The sequence below is a fragment of the Mirounga leonina genome, unplaced genomic scaffold (genome assembly GCF_011800145.1).
Source record: "Mirounga leonina isolate KUSES-001 unplaced genomic scaffold, KU_Mleo_1.0 Mir_92, whole genome shotgun sequence".
Taxonomy (NCBI): domain Eukaryota; kingdom Metazoa; phylum Chordata; class Mammalia; order Carnivora; family Phocidae; genus Mirounga; species Mirounga leonina.
In genome coordinates, this window is record NW_023270852.1 from 7,541,429 (window position 1) to 7,560,746 (window position 19,318).

Below are 19,318 nucleotides of genomic sequence, written 5' to 3' on the forward strand. Positions count from 1 at the left end.
ACCTTGAGTTTACAGTGGTTGGCCCAAGGACAGAAGATGTGCTAAGAGCTTAATAAATACAAAGCTGTATATTTTATTTTATTTTATTTTATTTTTTTCAAAGCCGTATATTTTAAACCTCAGGAGGCTGATTCAGCAACCGGACAAAGCAATTCCACATAAATCTGTCCCAGTGATTCCTTCTTTCCCCACACAAGTACTCCAGGCCACAGAGAAATTCTACATGTAAGCAGAAGAAATGCTGAAGGATTTAGGGATGTCAAAACAGAGTAGGTCCAAACAAGAACATGACAAGGTATGCTGCCTGCCTATTCTAAACAAGTCAAAGAGGCTATTCCCTTCTCAAATGAGATTAATTTGTTTAGAAAGAGGACCAAAAAAAAAAAAATTAAACATTCTAACAGCTTGTTTTTTTCCCTAAATGAATAAAATAATATATAAATTTAATTTAGACAAATAAAGAATTATATTTTATATAAATAAATACTAGATAGCATCTGGTAAAAATAAATAAAAGAAAAGAACAGGGGACCAAAGACGTTCCGATCAGCCCACAAAGATGAAGGTAGGCATACTGTGGAGTCTTGGTGGGGCCCTAGGGTACAGGAAAGGTTAGGATCATGGCACACCACAAGGCTCACATGGGTCCCAGTTCTTCGGGCCACCTGGGGCATAAATCTTTTGAGTTTCTTAGGCAAAGCAGTCAGGAAGTTGGTGCTGGCCGGCTCCCTTCACAGCCTGTGGCTCAACAATGATTTAAAACCAATGACAAATCCTCCACATCACGCAAGTGCTGCCTTGAGGAATAAGGTAAGTTTCCTTACTAATTTCTTTTTTTTTTTAAGATTTTATTTATTTGACAGAGAGACGCAGCAAGAGAGAGAACACAAGCAGGGTAAGTGGGAGAGAGAGAAGCAGGCTTCCCGCCGAGCAGGGAGCCCGATGTGGGGCTCGATCCCAGGACCCTGGGATCATGACCTGAGCCAAAGGCAGACGCCTAACGACTGAGCCACCCAGGCACCCCTACTTACTAATTTCTAATACTGAAATCAGGACAAGATCACTTTCAAGTCCACCAGGAATATTTTAGTGATGGAAACAACCCAAACATCACAAGTTCACAGTTAAGAGACCCACCCCACCTCCAGTTCCAAAGAAAACACAAATAAATTTAGAACACAGAGTAACTACAAAATGTCTTAAAAGACAATACTGGAAGTTTTATTAGCATAATTCTTCCAAGCAACAGCTAGGTTTTTAAAATGCCATCAGTACATCTTTTTCAACACCTATCAATATTCCATTCCCTTCTATATTTCTCTGTATTAAGCTAGACAACTTTGGTGTGCAAGACTCTATAGCACATTTTATTCTTTATGTCTCCTTTAACATACATGCACTATTACATCATTATTGTTACTAAGCACTAAGAAACTGTTCCCACCACTACAGTTAAACTGTGTTCTACTTGATTACCAACGACCACCTAATTGGTAAATCCAAGGGCAACTTCTCACTTAATCACCCTCTAATTTTTCTGCAACATCTAATGCCAGTAACTACTTTCCTGCTTCTTAGAACTTTTTCTTTCTTTGGCACCCATGACTCAACACTCTCCCAGTTCTCTTCCTACCTTATAGACTATTCAATTCAGCTTCCTGTACCAAATCTACTTCCTCTTCCTGCTACAGGAACAGTCCCCAAAGTTCTGTCCTCAGCCCTCACTTCTCCCACAACAGTTTCTTCCTCCCTGATCTAATCTACTTCCATGGCTTCCCCACCTCTGTCTCCAGTCCCGGCCTCTCACAAGCCCTAGATGTGCACTTCCAGTTGAATACAGGACAGCTCCACAAATATGTTCCACCTAAAATACCAATATACCCAACCCTTCATCAGGCACCATATCCGCATCTTATTCATCATCTAATCATTCATTCATACATGCATGCACACACACACACACACACAGTCAGTGAGCACTTATGGGGCGAGACACTATATTAAATGTTTCACATCATCAACTATTTTAGTCCTCACAAGAGTCCAATAAATGAAATAGTTATCCCCACTTTACAGATGAGGAAGATCACATAGTTAAAAAGTGGTAGAGTCGGGATTTAAGCCAGGCAGTCTGATTTCAAAGATCATGCTTTATTTTTTTTTTTTTTAAGATTTTATTTATTTATTTGACAGAGAAAGAGACAGCGAGAGAGGGAACACAAACGAGGGAGTGGGAGAGGGAGAAGCAGACTCCCTGCTAAGTGGGGAGCACGACACGGGGCTCAATCCCAGGACCCTGGGATCAAGACCTGAGCCGAAGACAGATGCTTAACAACTGAGACACCCAGGTGCCCCATCAAAGATCATGCTTTAAACAACCACGCTATATTACCTCCTGATCAGCCGAAGGCCTGAAACTTGTCCATAGTCAGGCATTATGAACTTAGTCCTGTCACCTCCGGATCTCTCCCATCTGAACTTCTTTTCCATTCTCACTGAAATTACTATACTTCAGTCCTCAAATACCACTTATCTTCTCTCAACTTCCCATCTCCCATCTCTTCATATTTCATCTATTTACTTGTCACTCTCTTGCTTAAAAATCATCAGTGGCTCATAGTTCCCCACTGCCTACAGGATAAAGTCAAAACTCTTTCTAGCCTCAGGGCGCCTGTGTGGCTCAGTCGTTAGGCGTCTGCCTTGGGCTCGGTTCATGATCCCAGGGTCCTGGGATCGAGTCCCACATCGGGCTCCCTGCTCGGCAGGAAGCCTGCTTCTCCCTCTCCCACTCCCCCTGCTTGTGTTCCCTCTCACTGTCTCTCTAAAAAAAAAAAAAAACAACTCTTTCTAGCCTCATCTACTACCACTCCTCTTCAGAGCCATCATGTTCCAGGTAGAAAGGGCATGTGTCATTCTTTTTGACTGCCTAGCATCTAATCCCCTTCTTATGTCTAGACAATTCCCTACCTCCCAATATAGAAGCTAAAAATGCAAATGGATCCTTTACAGGCCTCCTTTGCAGCTACTTCATGGTACCTGACATAGGCCATACCAATTAGATGTGTTATCCCCTGACTGAACTGGAAAGTGGGCACAGAGAACTCTCTCTGGCAGAAAGAACAGCTGCAGGAAGACTGGAGCCCCGGGCTACACTATGTGCACGGCCAGAGGTGTTCCACAGCACAAGTACAATCCCTCCCCTCTGGTGGGAGCAGCATTTTCCTTGTGGTTCCTCACTGGGGTGACAAGTATAGTTCCAGACGGATACCATTCAAACCTGGTTTCTCAGCCATCACGACAATTCTGTGAGCTACCAAATATCTTTTTGGCTTCGATCAGTCCGTCCAGCTGTTTCTAAGTAAGTGTCCTAAGTAGCTATTCAGACAAGCGGAATACCTCACTCACCTCAAAACATGCCCTTTGCTTTCCTGACTCATATAACCTTGCCCACTGTGTCTTCCATCCAGAATTCTTCTCCATTAGTCAAAATTCTTCCATCTTTTAAGGCCCAGCACAAGTGCTAATTTCCCCATAAAGATAAAAGCAAACATTTAATGAGCACTTTCCAAGCGTCAGGCACTCTCCTTGTCCAGTCTTCACAAGAACAGGAGGAGGTAGATATTAGCGTTAACCCTATTTTATAGTTGAAGAAACTGCAGCAAAAACAAACGATATATATCGCCCAAAGTCACACGGCTAGTGAACAGTGATAGGGCTAGAATTCAAATCCAGGAAATCTGACTGCAGACCCTGCCCTTAACCAGGGAACAGCAAATGACAGACCACGAATCCACTCCAGTCCCCTCAGCCAAATCTGGCTCATGGCATGTCTGTATACACCCATGACCTAAGAACAGTTTCTGCAGTTTTAAGTGGTTGGGGGGGGGGGGGGGGGAGAAGAATATTTCACGATCCATGAATATTATAGAAAATTCACAAATTCACATTTCAAAGTCCATGTCATTGAAGCACAGCAACATACTGTCTATGGCTGCTTTCTTGCCGTAACGGCAGATGTAAGTAGCCACAAAAGAGACAGTATGGCCCAAGAGGGCCACAAAGCCTCAAATATTTATTGTCTGGCCCTTTATGAAAAAGTTTAAGACCCTTCTTTTGCCCATTATATTACATTGCCTCTTACAAAGCCTTCCTTACTTATTTCCCCCAAGCTGGAATAAATCTTTCCCTTCTCTGTATTTGCATGGCCTTTGCACCTCTCTTATAACAGGTACTCTATTTTGCTTCGAATTACACTTGACTTATTTTTTTTCCGTGAGCAGACTACAAATTCCTTGAAGGCAGGAAGCAATCTCTTTCCCTCTGCATTCCTCTTGGCGCCTTGCTTATTGTTGGCAGTCAATAAATGCTTGCTGACTTTAAATAAAATATTGCAGTATGAACTTTTAAAGAGATTTTCCTAACATGAATATGAATCACAGAAATCACAGACGAGGCTCTGTATTGGCAGGATAAGTAATAACAGGCCCCCTCAATCAGGTATATAAATTGGTATGGCCTTTCTGACAGGCAATTCTGCCTTGTTCATCAAATACCTTGAAAGTGTGTTTTTTAGGACTCAGAACTCCACTGCTGGAAATCTGTCCTAAGGAAATAAGCAGACTAGTGTGCAAAAATGCGGTAACAGTAGTCACAAGAGCTGACACTATTTACTGAGTACATCTTACATGCCAGGTACTAAACTAAGTCCTTTAAATGCAGAACCTCCTACCCTTTAACACTGTGATGAGCCCTATTTTGTAGGTGAGGAAATTAAAACTCAAGAGGTGAAATAATTTGTCAAAAGTTAAGGAATGACAGATTTCTTTTAAGAGGAACACTATACCTGATTGTAATTCTGCAAATTAGTCTTTTCTATATTTACTACTATAATAAGCATGTATTACATATATAATTTTTTAAGGCAGTAAGCACAGAAACCCTACACCTGTCTTTTTTTTTCCTTTGGAAGCTCAGGGAAAAGAAGTCAGAACAGAATAAGCAAATGCCCTTTTTCATTTACTTTGTAAAGTACAATAAAAAGTCACCATTCTGGACTTTGAAACAAGGATAGTATTTCCTCACATGAAACAGTCTTGAGAAATAGCACTGTGGATTCTATGTTTCCCATATAGCATCACTCAGCCAATTTTGCCCTGCTTTCCTAAAACGCCATACTGGTTTTGCCAATATGTAAGTAGACAGAAAATTATGTTGTGACTTGTACTGAATAAAGACTCTGGATATGAGGACAGATTCATCTATAATTATAGCAATTTAGAGATGAAAAGTCCCACCCTGTCTGCAAATCTCCAGGGGTATTACATGACCCCAAATCACTGAGTTTTGGGCTATTTTGGATTCAGGCTGTTTTGCCTCTGATCCAAAAACACTAGTCCCAGATCTCCTATTATCTACACTGAATTAACACAGTACTACCAAGCTAGATCTATTAAATGCTATGATGACCATGTAAGAACTTCCCAGAGCCACACCTTACCTCTTCTGGCACAATAATTAATGGATACTTGTCCTCAGATAAAAAGTTGAAAATAACCCATACTTTAAAGGCATCTTCTTCTGTAATTAGCAGGGGACTCTTGGTGAGGTTTTTTTTGACACAGAGGGTCCAACACATCCTATTGAATTCAATCTTGTCAAAGTTGTCTTGGACCTAAAAAAGAATTGAGTTAAAATTTCAGTGAAAAAATTCTAACGAATGAGGAAATATTCCAAAATAAGCAGGATAAGCCAAGTAAAACAGATACAAGTTTCCATTTTCACCAATCCAATTAACTAATAACCATTTTCTAAGTACTTGCTTGTGTACCACACTTTCAAAAGCCCTAAGATGTTATATTTAGCCCGACACTAAAGCAACATCTATCTGTCCAAATCACTCACTTGGCACATAAAATACTAGCTTGTCGAATAGTTATTTTTTCACATGTACACGTTCTCTTCTAAATATAACTACCAACCCTGGTACAGAGGAGTGGAGAATATCAATTACTCAGTATGAGCCACATGCAGATATCTTATCTTTACCTATATAGTCAAAGAAGACATTTTCTTTGGAAAAAAAAAAACAAAAAACAAAAAACAAACTTTAACTGAAATTCTAAAAAGACAGCCCTGCCATACGGTCATTCAATCATGCATTCAATATTCCCTCAGCATCTATTATGAGCCAAGTACTATGCTACAAATTAAGGATATAAAGATGAAGAACTTGGTCTCTGCTCATAGAATATTCAGTTTATTAGGGAAAACAGAAATGCAATAGACAAATTCTAATATAATACCATATATAATTCAATAGTTTTTCACTCATTCAACAGATAAAATGTAGATAGTAATTATTATGTCAGGGATAATGCAAAGATACTGAATATAATACTAGCCCATGTCTCCAAGGAAAGCCAAGACAATTACAATATAGTGTGGTAAGTACTATAAAAGAGGTAAGCAGAGGGTTCCGTGGGAACACTGAGGAACTAATCCAATCTTAAGAATTGGGGGATTTGCAGAAAAAGTGACATGACAACAGAGTAGAGTCCTAAAGGATCATTAAATATCAAAGAGTTTATAGTCACTATGGAAAACTGTATGGAGGATCCTCAAAAATTTGTTTTAAAAAATGCCATATGATCCAGCAATTCCACTTCTGGGAATATATCCAAAGGTAACAAAAATGTTAACTCAAAAAAAATATCTGCACCCCCATGTTCCTAGCAGCATTATTTACCATAGCTAAGATATGAAAACAACATAAGTGTCCATTGATAGATGAACGGATAAAGAAGTTGTGCTATATCTCAATCCCAGGACCCGATCAGGACCTGAACCGAAATCAAGAGTCAGACACTTAACCGACTGAGCCATGCAGGCGCCCCTTACAACCTCCATGTTAAAAGCCATATTCTAGGACAATAAGGAAGATGTACAGGAGAAGGCAGAGTAGGTGGCAGGACCATATGAACAAAGCATTTCATTTTGGAAAGAGAGAAACAAAGTGTTATGTGTACAGTAAGGAAGAAGTCACCAGCTGACAGCAGGGAGAAATTTCTCTTGACCTCTCCCTAGAATTTGTGGTTGGTACACCAGTTCCCCCGGAATACGAAGATATCCTTTGTGCTCTGCCTTCAGCATCCTGTCTCAGTCTGGCACCATTTCCCACACCCCAATCATACACAATTGATCCCACAAAGGGAAAGCAGTAGCTGCCACAGCAGCTTCTTTTTTCTTTTCTTTTTTTTTTTTCCTTTAACACCATTTATGAAGACTTTTAATGTATGCTTGGCATTTTATATGCAGTTTCTCACTTAAACCTCATATTAGCCTTGTAAGGCCAGATATTTCCCCTATTTTACAGATCAGGAAATAGAGAAAAACTGTGTACTTTTACCAAGTTTACACGGCTTGTAAATATCAGGAAACAGAAGTTCAGAAAAACTGAATACCAAGCTCACATGGCTGGTAAATATCAAAACTAGAGTTTAAATCAAAGCTCAAATGCTGTCTCTTTCCACTCTGCTAAAATGTTTACAGAACTCAGTAGATGGAGGACATCTATGTGATGGAAGACATCTCTACAGGACTAGTTTCATAGGCCACCACCATCAACTCTATCCACCTGCACCCCTAAAAAACACTTTGGGGAAATGACATGTACACAAAAGCATGTAGCCTTACCCTGAAGAACAAGAAGTGATTCTGTGTGGATTATGTGATGAATTATAGGGTTCCTGAGGGGGAGTGGCTAGACTTATAGCTAGAAAAGCAAACATAGACCAAATCACAAAGAGCTTCGTAATTTTAAGAAATAGACTATAAGAAACCCCCAACTGAAGGGTTTTAGAGCAGAGAAGGAGAACAGGTCATCGGTTGCCCAGATTAGTACTTTGCAGAAAGATGGTATTTGAGGCAGACCTTGAAGTATATGAAGAATGCAAGGAAAAGTATTACAAAAGACAGGAAAGGAAATGGCATGAGCAAAGGTATGGCAGAAACATCACACCAGCCAGGTTTAGGGAATAGTCACAGGATGGAGACAAAAACAAGGGAGAAGGAAAGATAAAGTTTTCAGTTATGAACATCTTCAACCTGAAGGTCTGGTAAGATATTTAGATGGAGGTGTCCAAAGACAAACAAAGTGCAACTGTAGCCTAAGAGGAGAGGCAGATCTGTGAATCAACTGTATGCTGATGACGAATGAAGCCATGGCGGTCAATGAGTTCACTGACAGGAAACATAAATCGAGAAAAGAGATGGGATCAAAAAACAGAACCTCAGGGGAGATAGACATTTACAAAACAACCCTGCCATACGGGGGGAAGAGGAATTATGATGACCGAAGGAACAGTCAAAGTGGTAGGAGAACCACAAAGATATGAAAATTGAGTGAGGAAACCGTTAAGTTTGATCAATAGTGTCAAATGCTACAGAGATTAAAAAGGAGTTGTTTAAGAAAAGACCACTGTATGGGCGCCTGGGTGGCTCAGTTGGTTAAGCGACTGCCTTCAGCTCAGGTCATGATCCCAGGGTCCTGGGATTGAGCCCCGCATCAGGCTCCCTGCTCAGCAGGAAGCCTGCTTCTCCCTCTCCCACTCCCCCTGCTTGTGTTCCCTCTCTCACTGTGTCTCTTTCTGTCAAATGAATAAATAAAATCTTAAAAAAAAAAAAAAAGAAAAGAAAAGACCACTGGTTTTGCAATTGAGTGCTTACTAGTTACCTTCAAGATAGGCAAGAAATTTGGGTAAAAATCAGATTGCAATGCCATCAGAAACCAGGCAAATTCTCCATAAATTTGCCCAGGAAATAAATAGTGGCTTTTTGATCCATGTCCACTGTATAACTTAATTTTAAGAAATTGTCTGTTTGGCTCATTCCTTTCTCTAAAATTTAATGCACTATTCTTTAGTTTAATCATGCTCAAGGATAAAAACATACTAAATGGGGCGCCTGGGTGGCTCAGTTGGTTGAGCGACTGTCTTCAGCTCAGGTCATGATCCCAGGGTCCTGGGATCGAGTCCCGCATCGGGCTCCCTGCTCGGCGGGGAGCCTGCTTCTCCCTCTGACCCTCCCCCCTCTCATGTGCTCTCTGTCTCTGTCATTCTCTCTGTCTCAAATAAATAAATAAAATCTTTAAAAAAAATAAAATAAAATAAAATGAACATGCCTTGGGCTCCTGGGTGGCTCGGTTGGTTGGGCAACTGCCTTCGGCTCAGGTCATGATTCTGGAGTCCTGGGATCGAGTTCCGCATCAGCCTCCCTGCTCGGCGGGGAGTCTGCTTCTCCCTCTGACCCTCCCCCCTCTCATGTGCTCTCTCTCATTCTCTCTCAAATAAATAAATAAAATCTTAAAAAAAAAAAAAACATACTAAATGAAGGCATTTACATATTTTTTTAAAAGTACAAAATGATATGAAAAGCCCACAGCTAGCATCGTACACAACAGTGGAAAACTGAGTTGTTCCTCTAGGATCAGGAACAAGGTAAGAATGCCCACTCTCACTACTTGTATTCAACACAATACTGAAAGTCCTAGCCAGAGCAATTAGGCAGGCAGGCAAGCAGGCAAGAAGCAAAAGGAAAAGGAAAAGAAAGAGGAAAAGGAAAGGAAAAGAAAAGAGAAAAGAAAAGAAAAGAAGGAAGGAGGGAGGGAGGAAAGGAGGAAGGAAGGGGATCCAAATTAGAAAGGAAGAAGTAGGGGCGCCTGGGTGGCTCAGTCGTTAAGCGTCTGCCTTCGGCTCAGGTCATGATTCCAGGGTCCTGGGATCCAGCCACGCATCGGGCTCCCTGTTCGGCGGAAGGCCTGCTTCTCCCTCTCCCACTCCCCCTGCTTGTGTTCCTTCTCTCGCTGTGTCTCTCTCTGTCAAATAAGTAAATAAAATCTTTAAAAAAAAAAAAAAGAAAGGAAGAAGTAAAATTACCTGTTTGCAGATAACATGCTCTTTCTTTTTTTGTTTGTTTTGTTTTAAGATTTTATTTATTTATTTGACAGAGAGAGACACAGCGAGAGAGGGAACACAAGCAGGGGGAGCGGGAGAGGGAGAAGCAGGCTTCCCGCGGAGCAGGGAGCCCAGTGCAGGGCTCGATCCCAGGACCCTGGGATCACGACCTGAGCCAAAAGCAGACGCTTAACCATCTGAGCCACCCAGGCGCCCCAACATGTTCTTTCTTATATGTAGAAAACTCTAAAGATTCCGCAAAGAAAACCTGTTAGAACTAATAAAAAAATTTGGCAAAGATGCAGGATACAAATTAACACTTAAAAATCAGTCATGTTTCCAAACACTAACAACAAACACTCTAAAAAAGAAATTTTAAAAATCCCATTTAGCATAGCATCAAAAAGAATAAAATACTTAGGAATAAACTTAGCCAAGGAGGCAAAAGACTTGTACGTTGAAAACTACAAAATGTTACTGAAAGAAATTAAAGATGATATGAATAAATGGAAAGACCTCCCATGTTCATGGATTGGAAGACTTACTATTGCTAAAATGTCCCCACTACCAAAGGAATTTACAGATTCAATGCAATCCCAAGAAAATCCCAATGGCATTTTTTTTCCAGCAACAGAAAACATCATGCTGAAATTCACACAGAATCTCAAAGGACCATGAATAGCCAAAATAATCTTAAGAAGAACAAAAGTTGAGGCCTTATACTTCCTAATTTCAAAATATATCACAAAGCTACAGTAATCAAAACAGTATGGTACTAGCTAGCATAAGGAGAGACATACAGACCAGTAAAACAGAGCCTAGAAATAAACCCTCATGTATGCAGCCAAATGATCTTTAACAAGGATGCCAAGACTATACAATGAGGAAAAGATAGTCTCTTCAACAACTGGTGCTAGGAAGACTGAATATCCATATGCAGCAGAATAAAATGGGCTCTTATCTTATACCATATACAAAAATTAATGCAAAATGGAGTAAAAATTTAAATGTAAGGCCTGAAACTATAAAAATCCTACAAGAAAACACAGGGGAAGAGCTTCATGACATTGGAATAGGCAATGATTTCTTGGATATGATACTTACAGCACAGGCAACAAAAGCAAAAATGGACAACTCAGACTATTTCAAACTTTAAAACTTCTGCACAAAATGAAAGCAATCAATAGAGTTGGACAATGGTGAACCAGTCCTTGCCTGTCACAGAAGTTACACTCCAGGAGGGTTTTCAGGTACCAAACAATACAACAATAACATAACCATCTACATGATGAAAACTGTGGTAAATGCTACAAAGGGAAAACAGAGGATAGTGTAAGAACACTTTATAGGACAGCAGGTTAGCTCTGGTAAGGGTGGGGTGCTACCTGGAGAAATCTTCCTGAGGAAGTGACAATCAAGCTGAGACCTACAGGATGAGTAGGAATTAGATGCATGTTACGGGTGGAGGAAGACTTACCACAGAGGAAGTGACATGTCTGAAGGCTCTGTGGCAGGAAGGGTCTTGATAATATGAGGAACAGAGAGAAGGCCAACATAACTGCACTGAAGTGAACAAGAAGGGGAGAGAAAGAAAAGGAGGCTGGAGAGGGTGGCAGAGGCCAAATTGAACATGGCCCTGTATGCCATGATAAGGATGTTCGGCTTCACCTAAAACAACAGCAAGCCATTGAAGGGTATGGGCTCAATATTTAATTCTTGCTTAATTAAAATAAATCTATATATCGAGAAGATCTCAAGGTCTGTTGTAACGATAAAAGGTCTAGAAATCTATGATTCCATACTCCATCTTATCTAAGATTATACACTGCTCAAAATCCCAGTTTATATCACACATAATAAATCAAAAGTCTCACATCTTTTGGAAAACTACTAATGGCTGCCAGTGGTTTCAAGGTATCCAAATGGAAGACAATATCCTAAAAAGAAATGTGTAGAGTTGTTCTCATTTTCAACATATATTTCCTTTTCACTAAAATCCATACAAGATAGCAATGCTATTTATAGACCTCAATTCCAATTCAAAGTAGTAAAAGTATTTACAAAACCAAACTCACATGTTTTCTAAACTAGAATTTTCATCCAAACCAGCTCAAGACTAAAGTTCCTATGAAACAGAGACAGTTCTCAGAAGACATGGAAATTGGCCAATTTGATGCTTTGGAAATTGATTGTAGAATTTGTTTTCTCAGACAGTATTCATACTCTTCCATCAATAATTCTACTTCAAATAATCTATCCTAAAAAGAGAACTAGAGTCAGATAAAGATTTACCTAGGATAGTCACTATTATTTATAAGAGTGGGGAAAAAAATAAAAATAAAATATAAGCCGACCAAAAAGGGAATAGCTATAAAGCCACAGGACAAAATTACCGTACAATCACTGAATACCACTTAGCAGCTGGGTGACCTTAGGCAAGTAATGTAACCCAAGGCCCAGTCTCTTTGTCTTTAAAATGGTAGTGATGATGGTACTTAACCCATGGAGTTGATATAAAGAATTAATTAGAACATGTGTTTAAAATATTTAGCAGAGGGGCACCTGGGTGGCTCAAGCATCTGACTCTTGATTTCAGCTCAGGTCATGGTATCAGGGTTGTAAGATCGAGCTCCACCTACAGGGAGTCACCTTGAGACTCTCTCATACTTCTCCTGCCCCTCCCTGCCCCTCGTGCATGGTCTCTAAAATAAATAAATCTTTTTAAAAAATTAATGAAATATTCAGCGATCAAAAGGAATGAGGTACCATTACATGCAACAATGTAGATGAATTTTGAAGACATGCTAAATGTATCTTTTTTTTTTTTTAAGATTTTATTTATTTATTGAGAGAGAGAGAGAATGAGAGATAGAGAGCATGAGAGGGAGGAGGGTCAGAGGGAGAAGCAGACTCCCCGCCGAGCAGGGAGCCCGATGCGGGACTCGATCCCGGGACTCCAGGATCATGACCTGAGCCGAAGGCAGTCGCTCAACCAACTGAGCCACCCAGGCGCCCCGGAGACATGCTAAATGAAAGAAGGCAGACACAAAAGGCCTCACTCATATCTATGAGTCCAGAATAGGCAAATCCAGACAGAAAGTAGATTAGTGGTTTCTTAGGAGTGTGGAGGAGACTGTGAGTGCTAACAGATACAGTTTTTTTTAAAGGAAGGTAAGGAAAATATTCTAAAATTGACTATGGTGATGGCTGCACAAAAAAGTGACTACACTACGCTACATTGGGTGGCTCAGTGGGTTAAGCGCTGGACTCTTGGTTTCAGCTCAGGCCATGATCTCAGGATCCTGGGACTGAGCCCTGTGTCAGGCTCCCCACTCAGCAGGGAGTCTACCTGTCTCCCTCTCTCTCTGCCCCTCCCCCCACTCACGCTCACTCTCTCTCTAAAATACACAAATAAATCTTTTTTTTTTTAAAGATTTTATTTATTTATTTGACAAAGAGAGACAGCGAGAGAGAGAGCACAAGCAGGGGGAGTGGGAGAGGGAGAAGCAGGCTTCCCGCCGAGCAGGGAGCCCGATGCGGGGCTCGATCCCAGGACCCTGGGATCATGACCTGAGCTGAAGGCAGACGCTTAACGACTGAGCCACCCAGACGCCCCCCCCCCCCTTTTTTTTTTAAGTGACTAGGATGCTTGGGTGGCTCAGTCATTTAAACGTTCAGGTCATGATCCCAAGGTCCTGGGATCGAGTCCCACATCAGGCTCCCTGCTCAGCGGCGAGTCTGCTTCTCCCTCTGCCTGCCGCTCCCCGTTTGTGCACACCTCTCTCTGACAAATAAATAAATAAAATCTTTAAAAAAAAAAGTGGTTATAGCAAGAACCGCTGAATTATACACTTCAAATAATTAAATTGCATGACATGTGAAAATCTCAATAAGGCTTTTATTTTAAAAAACAGTATTTCTTTAAACTACATCACTCTTAGACTTATATTGCTGGCCACAGTACTCAATGGGCATGAAGGCAACCAGTTTTCAGCATTTAACCTCTTTTTTCACCAGAAGTTTTTAGTGCTGGGCACCTGGGTGGCTCAGTCGATTAAATGTCCAACTCCTGATTTCCGCTCAGGTCATGATCTCAGTGTCGTGAGATAGAGCCTCATGTCGGGCTCTGCACTGGGCATGGCACCTGTTTAAGATTCTCTCCCTCTCTCTCTCTGTCCCTCTCCAACCACCCCCCACCTCAAACGCATGCTCTCCCTCTCTCAAAAAATTAAAATTAAAAAAAAAGTTTTTAGTGCTGCATAACTTCACAAAGATGATGAAAATGTAGAGCCCAACTGAGCCATTGTGCCAAAATAATACTATATAACTCTTAAGCAACAATGAAAGAAAAAATAACATAGGCTAAAGGACAATAAAAAGAACTGTACAAAAACATGGTTTTGGGTAGTTAAGAGCATTATGACTTCCTATAAATGACAGTTGTTAGGCACCCATTTGAAGACATTTTGATTGCTGATGGTATAAGGATTCGAATAACAGAATTTGAAACCTCATTATGGAAGAACTAGAACTGATGTGACCAGCAAGCATTTGGTATGTCAGCCTAGGAAAACAGAATGCAGAGGCTACTAACCTCTAGAGAAAGGACATTATATTGAACTGAAAGGTTTCTTTTTGTTCTTCTTCCATGTGTATGTATGTTTCCAAAAAGCCAAAAAGAAAAGGATTGTGCTAGAAAAGTGGCAGATGTCCCAATGAGGACTTGGCATCTTGCCAATGGATTATTGGTTTTAGTCATAATAGCACAGACTAACCCTTAACATGTGGAATCAGGAAAAAAGAACTGACAATGATTCAGACCCAAAAGCCTAACAGGCTATTAAATCTCAATGAAAGAATTAGATTGCCACATAAATATTCTAAAGCAGAACTAGCTTTTGATGTAGTGTATTGGGGCTCAGTAGTAAAAAGGTAACAATATACTGCTTTCTTCAAGTATTCACTGTCAGATAATCCAGGTATAAGGTCTCTTTGCAAAACAAGAGAGGGGAGGCTCACAAAAACATTCTTCCTAAATGTTTACAGAATTCCATTCTTTACCAAAGAAGGACTTTAACAAACAAGCAAAAAAATAAAAAAAGTTAACACTCGGGGAAGGCAAAATATTTGATACAAGAACACAGGCATATTAATCATTTGATGTCTCAGGAAAGCTGAAAATAAATTCTATCAATGTGAAGAACAACAGGAATATGACTATCTCTGAAGAAGCAAATACAGAAATCAAATGGAAAAATTACTTTTTAGAAAGTGAATTTCAACATGATTTATCTCTTAGTCCCAAAACCCCTTCAGAATAATTCTCCTAGGCAAAGGCAAAAAACCTCTAAAACCACCTGGGGAAAAAGTGATAAGAATGAACACTAAAGAACACCAGATACTGGGGCACCTGGGTGGCTCAGTCATTAAGCGTCTGCCTTCAGCTCAGGTCATGATCTCGGGGTCCTGGGATCCATCCCCGCATCAGGCTCCCTACTCAGTGGGAAGCCTGCTTCTCCCTCTCCCACTCCCCCTGCTTGTGTTCCCTTTATTGCTGTGTCTCTCTCTGTCAAATAAATAAATAAAAATCTTTATTAAAAAAAAACACACCAGGGGCACCTGGGTGGCTCAGTTGGTTAAGCGACTGCCTTCATGACAACATGATCCTGGAGTCCCGGGATCGAGTCCCACATTGGGCTCCCTGCTCAGCGGGGGGTCTGCTTCTCCCTCTGACCCTCTTCCCTCTCGTGCTCTCTGTCTCTCATTCTCTCTCTCTCAATAAATAAATAAAATCTTAAAAAAAAAAAAAAAAACAGATACCAATTAAGAGAAAAGACTCATCTTTTTTTTTTTAAAGATTTTATTTATTTATTTGACAGAGAGAGACCCAGTGAGAGAGGGAACACAAGCAGGGGGAGTGGGAGAGGGAGAAGCAGGCTTCCCGCCGAGCAGGGAGCCCGATGCGGGGCTCGATCCCAGGACGCTGAGATCACGACCTGAGCCGAAGGCAGACGCTTAACGACTGAGCCACCCAGGCGCCCCCAAGAAAAGACTCATCTTAAAACTTTTGAGAAAAAACCTAAGAGAACTAGAGGCTGACAGAGTTTGAGATTTGTCAGAATAGCTTTTAAGCCACTTTCCCCTTCCCCTATATACCCAATAGCTAGAAAAAAAATAATTCTAAAAGGAAGTAATTAATCCCTCAACAGTACAGTTAAAAGAACACTGATCTAGAAATTAAACGGCTTAGGTTTAAAATCTAACCCTTATTTGTTAGGCAACCTTATGCTCTGTTTCCTCCTGAGTTAAATGGGAAGAATTCCAGTTATGCATTGCAGGATTAACATAAGGATCAAATGAGATAGTGTGTGTGATATATAGATATACATATGTATATGACACACAGATATGTATATCACATCTTGCAAATTTAGTCATTATTTTCTATTTCTTTTGCATAACCGATTACAATCTCTAAACTTTATGTTAACATTCTCCAGTCACTATTGGCACTTTTTCAACCACGTTTCAAAACAAGGCACTAATCTTTGCTCAGTTTAAACCCACACCATGGAAACCTTGGCTGCTTTATTTGGATTGAAGGACTGGCAAAATTCCACTCCAGGTGGCTAAGCAATAATGTAAACAAGAACTTACTGTTTCATCATATCCTCACTCATTTTGTGAATAAGTTTTTCTCCAAACTTAGTGGCTTATTTTGAACTTTTTAAATACTGCTATATTTTCTCCCCCAATTATAAAACTTTAAAATGCCTAAATACTAAAACCAAAAAAAACCATTTTAAAACTTAAAGTTCAAGATATTTAACAAAAGTTACACCAAGGAGAACAAAATACAGTATTAGAGTACAGCACTTTGAGATATGAAACCATGTTTCCCTATCCACTGGCCCACCCCACACAAATTTTAGCACTGAAAAGGCAATTTTCAGATTTCTGAATATCTCCCAGTATGTTCTATATTTTAATAACAGACATAATTCTGCTCATTGTCTTTTAATTTAGGGGTGGGGGGTGGAGGGCAGAAGGAGAGGGAGAGAATCTTAGGCAGGCTCCACACCCAGTGCAGACCCCAAGGCAGGGCTCCATCTCAGAACCCTGAGATCATGACCTGAGCCAAAATCAAGAGTTGGGACGCTTAACTGAGCAACAGGCACCCCTGATTGTCTTTAATTTTTAAGATTAAACACACTCACACAGCAGGTCATCAAATATTTGTGGAATTTAAGATATATTTACTTATAATACAACCACAGAACACAAATGAGCTACCTCATCAATGAACAGAACAGCACCCAGGAAAAACTCCAGAAAATAGTACAGCATCATACTATGAAGTTTTGAGACCTCACAAATCAGTTTCTGTATAATTTGATTAAAACATTTTTTAATGATTTTATTTATATGAGAAGAGACAATGAGCGAGCGAGAGAGAGAAAGAGAGAGACAGCACAAACAGGGGGAGGAGCCGAGGGAGAGGGAGAAGCAGACTCCCTGCTGAGCAGGGAGCCTGATACGGGGCTCAATCCTGAGATCATGACCCAAGCCGAAGGCAGACGCTTAACCAACTGAGCCACCCAGGCACCCCTAAACATTTTTTATTGAAATATAATTCACATACCATAAAATTTGCACTTTAAAGTGTACAACTCAATAGTTTTTAATATATTCACAAAGTTTTGCAACCACCGTCACTATCTAATTCTAGAATATTTTCATCATCCCAAAAAGAAACCACAAGCCCATTGGTAGTTACTCACCATTCCCACCTCCCCTCAACCTCTGTCAACCACTAATCTACTTTTTATCTCTATGTGTTTGCCTATTGGGGGCATTTCATATAAATGGAATCACACAATTTGTGGTTTCTGTGAGTCTTACTAAGTCTTGCATTTCATTATGGTATGATTTCTCTTTTTTTCCTAATTATTAGGCATGATCAAAGCAATGTTATCATCTCTGCAGGGAATACTTAAACATATAACACATATACACAGAAAACAAACACAAAGAGCAGAAAATTGTATTGTGAGGCTAATGTGGAATAATAGACAATAGGTACAAAGAATACTACAAAAATGAACACACTGTAATCTTGACAACCTTTGCAATAAAATTTCTGAAAAACATGCGATTTTTTTTTTAAGATTTTATTTATTTATTTGACAGAGAGAGAGCACAAACAGGGGGAGCGGCAGTCAGAGGGAGAGGGAGAAGCGGGCTCCCCACTGAACAGGGAGCCCTATGCAGGGCTCGATCCCAGGCCCCTGGGACCATGACCTGAACCGAAGGCAGACGCTTAACGACTGAGCCACCCAGGCACCCCTAAAACATGAGATTTTTTTAAAGAATCCTCATCAACACTTTGACATTTTCCAAACCACTAACTTATTATCATAAATTTTAATTACCATACCTATTACAAAGACACTAAACTATAAAAAAAATGTATACATATACAGCAATAAAAATCCAAAGAATCCATAGAAAAAAGTATGTAAATAGTTGTGGTGGTATTTAGGTGATGGAATAATATAGTTTTTAAATGTTTTTTTAAGCTTATTTATATAAGTCATCTCTACACCCAACGTGGGGCTCAAACCCACAACCCCAAGATCAAGAGTCACATGCTTCTCTGACTTAGCCAGCCAGGTGCCCCTAAATGTATTTTACTTTTAATTTTAAAGTATTATCATTGTCACTTTTGAAAGGCATTTTTAAAATATATCCAAAAGTTTCATGCTTGGTGTTAGAAATAGGCAAAAGCAGGAATTTCTCAGCCATTCATGTGAATATATGATTACTTTCATATCTAAACTAAGTGTACACAAAATGGAAAAATGACACCAATATATCATTCGGTTAAAAAAACAATTTGAAGAACTTTATATATAGCATGATCTTAATATGGAAACAAAACACTATGTATTATGTAGAGGTGTGTCTGCATGTACACATTTAAAAAGATCTGCAAAGATATTCACCAAACTGTCAAGAGCGGTTACTCCTAGAGAGTGAGACTAGAAGAGTAAAGAGACATTCACTTTCTATTTCATCTATTTTTGTATTAATTGCCTATTTAATAAGCATATGCAAACTTTCATAACTTTTTTTTTTTTAAGATTTTATTTATTTGCAAGAGAGACAATGAGAGAGAGACAGAGAGCATGAGAGGGAGGAGGGTCAGAGGGAGAAGCAGACTCCCTGCTGAGCAGGGAGCCTGATGTGGGACTCGATCCCAGGACTCCAGGATCATGACCTGAGCTGAAGGCAGTCGCTTAACCAACTGAGCCACCCAGGCGCCCCACTTTCATAATTTTTAATGACCAATTTTTTAAATTATTTGA

General features: G+C 40.0%; 1 protein-coding gene across 3 annotated transcripts in view; it reads right to left on the minus strand.

The window, feature by feature from the left end:
• The window catches only part of SWAP70 (switching B cell complex subunit SWAP70), an 80,301-nt gene that overhangs the window by 32,852 nt on the left and 28,131 nt on the right, over window positions 1–19,318 (minus strand). For all 3 annotated transcript variants that reach the window (XM_034995587.1, XM_034995588.1, XM_034995589.1), the window contains one exon: window positions 5,498–5,671. In XM_034995587.1, the coding sequence (XP_034851478.1) occupies window positions 5,498–5,671 (174 nt within the window). The remainder of the gene's footprint in view (window positions 1–5,497; window positions 5,672–19,318) is intronic.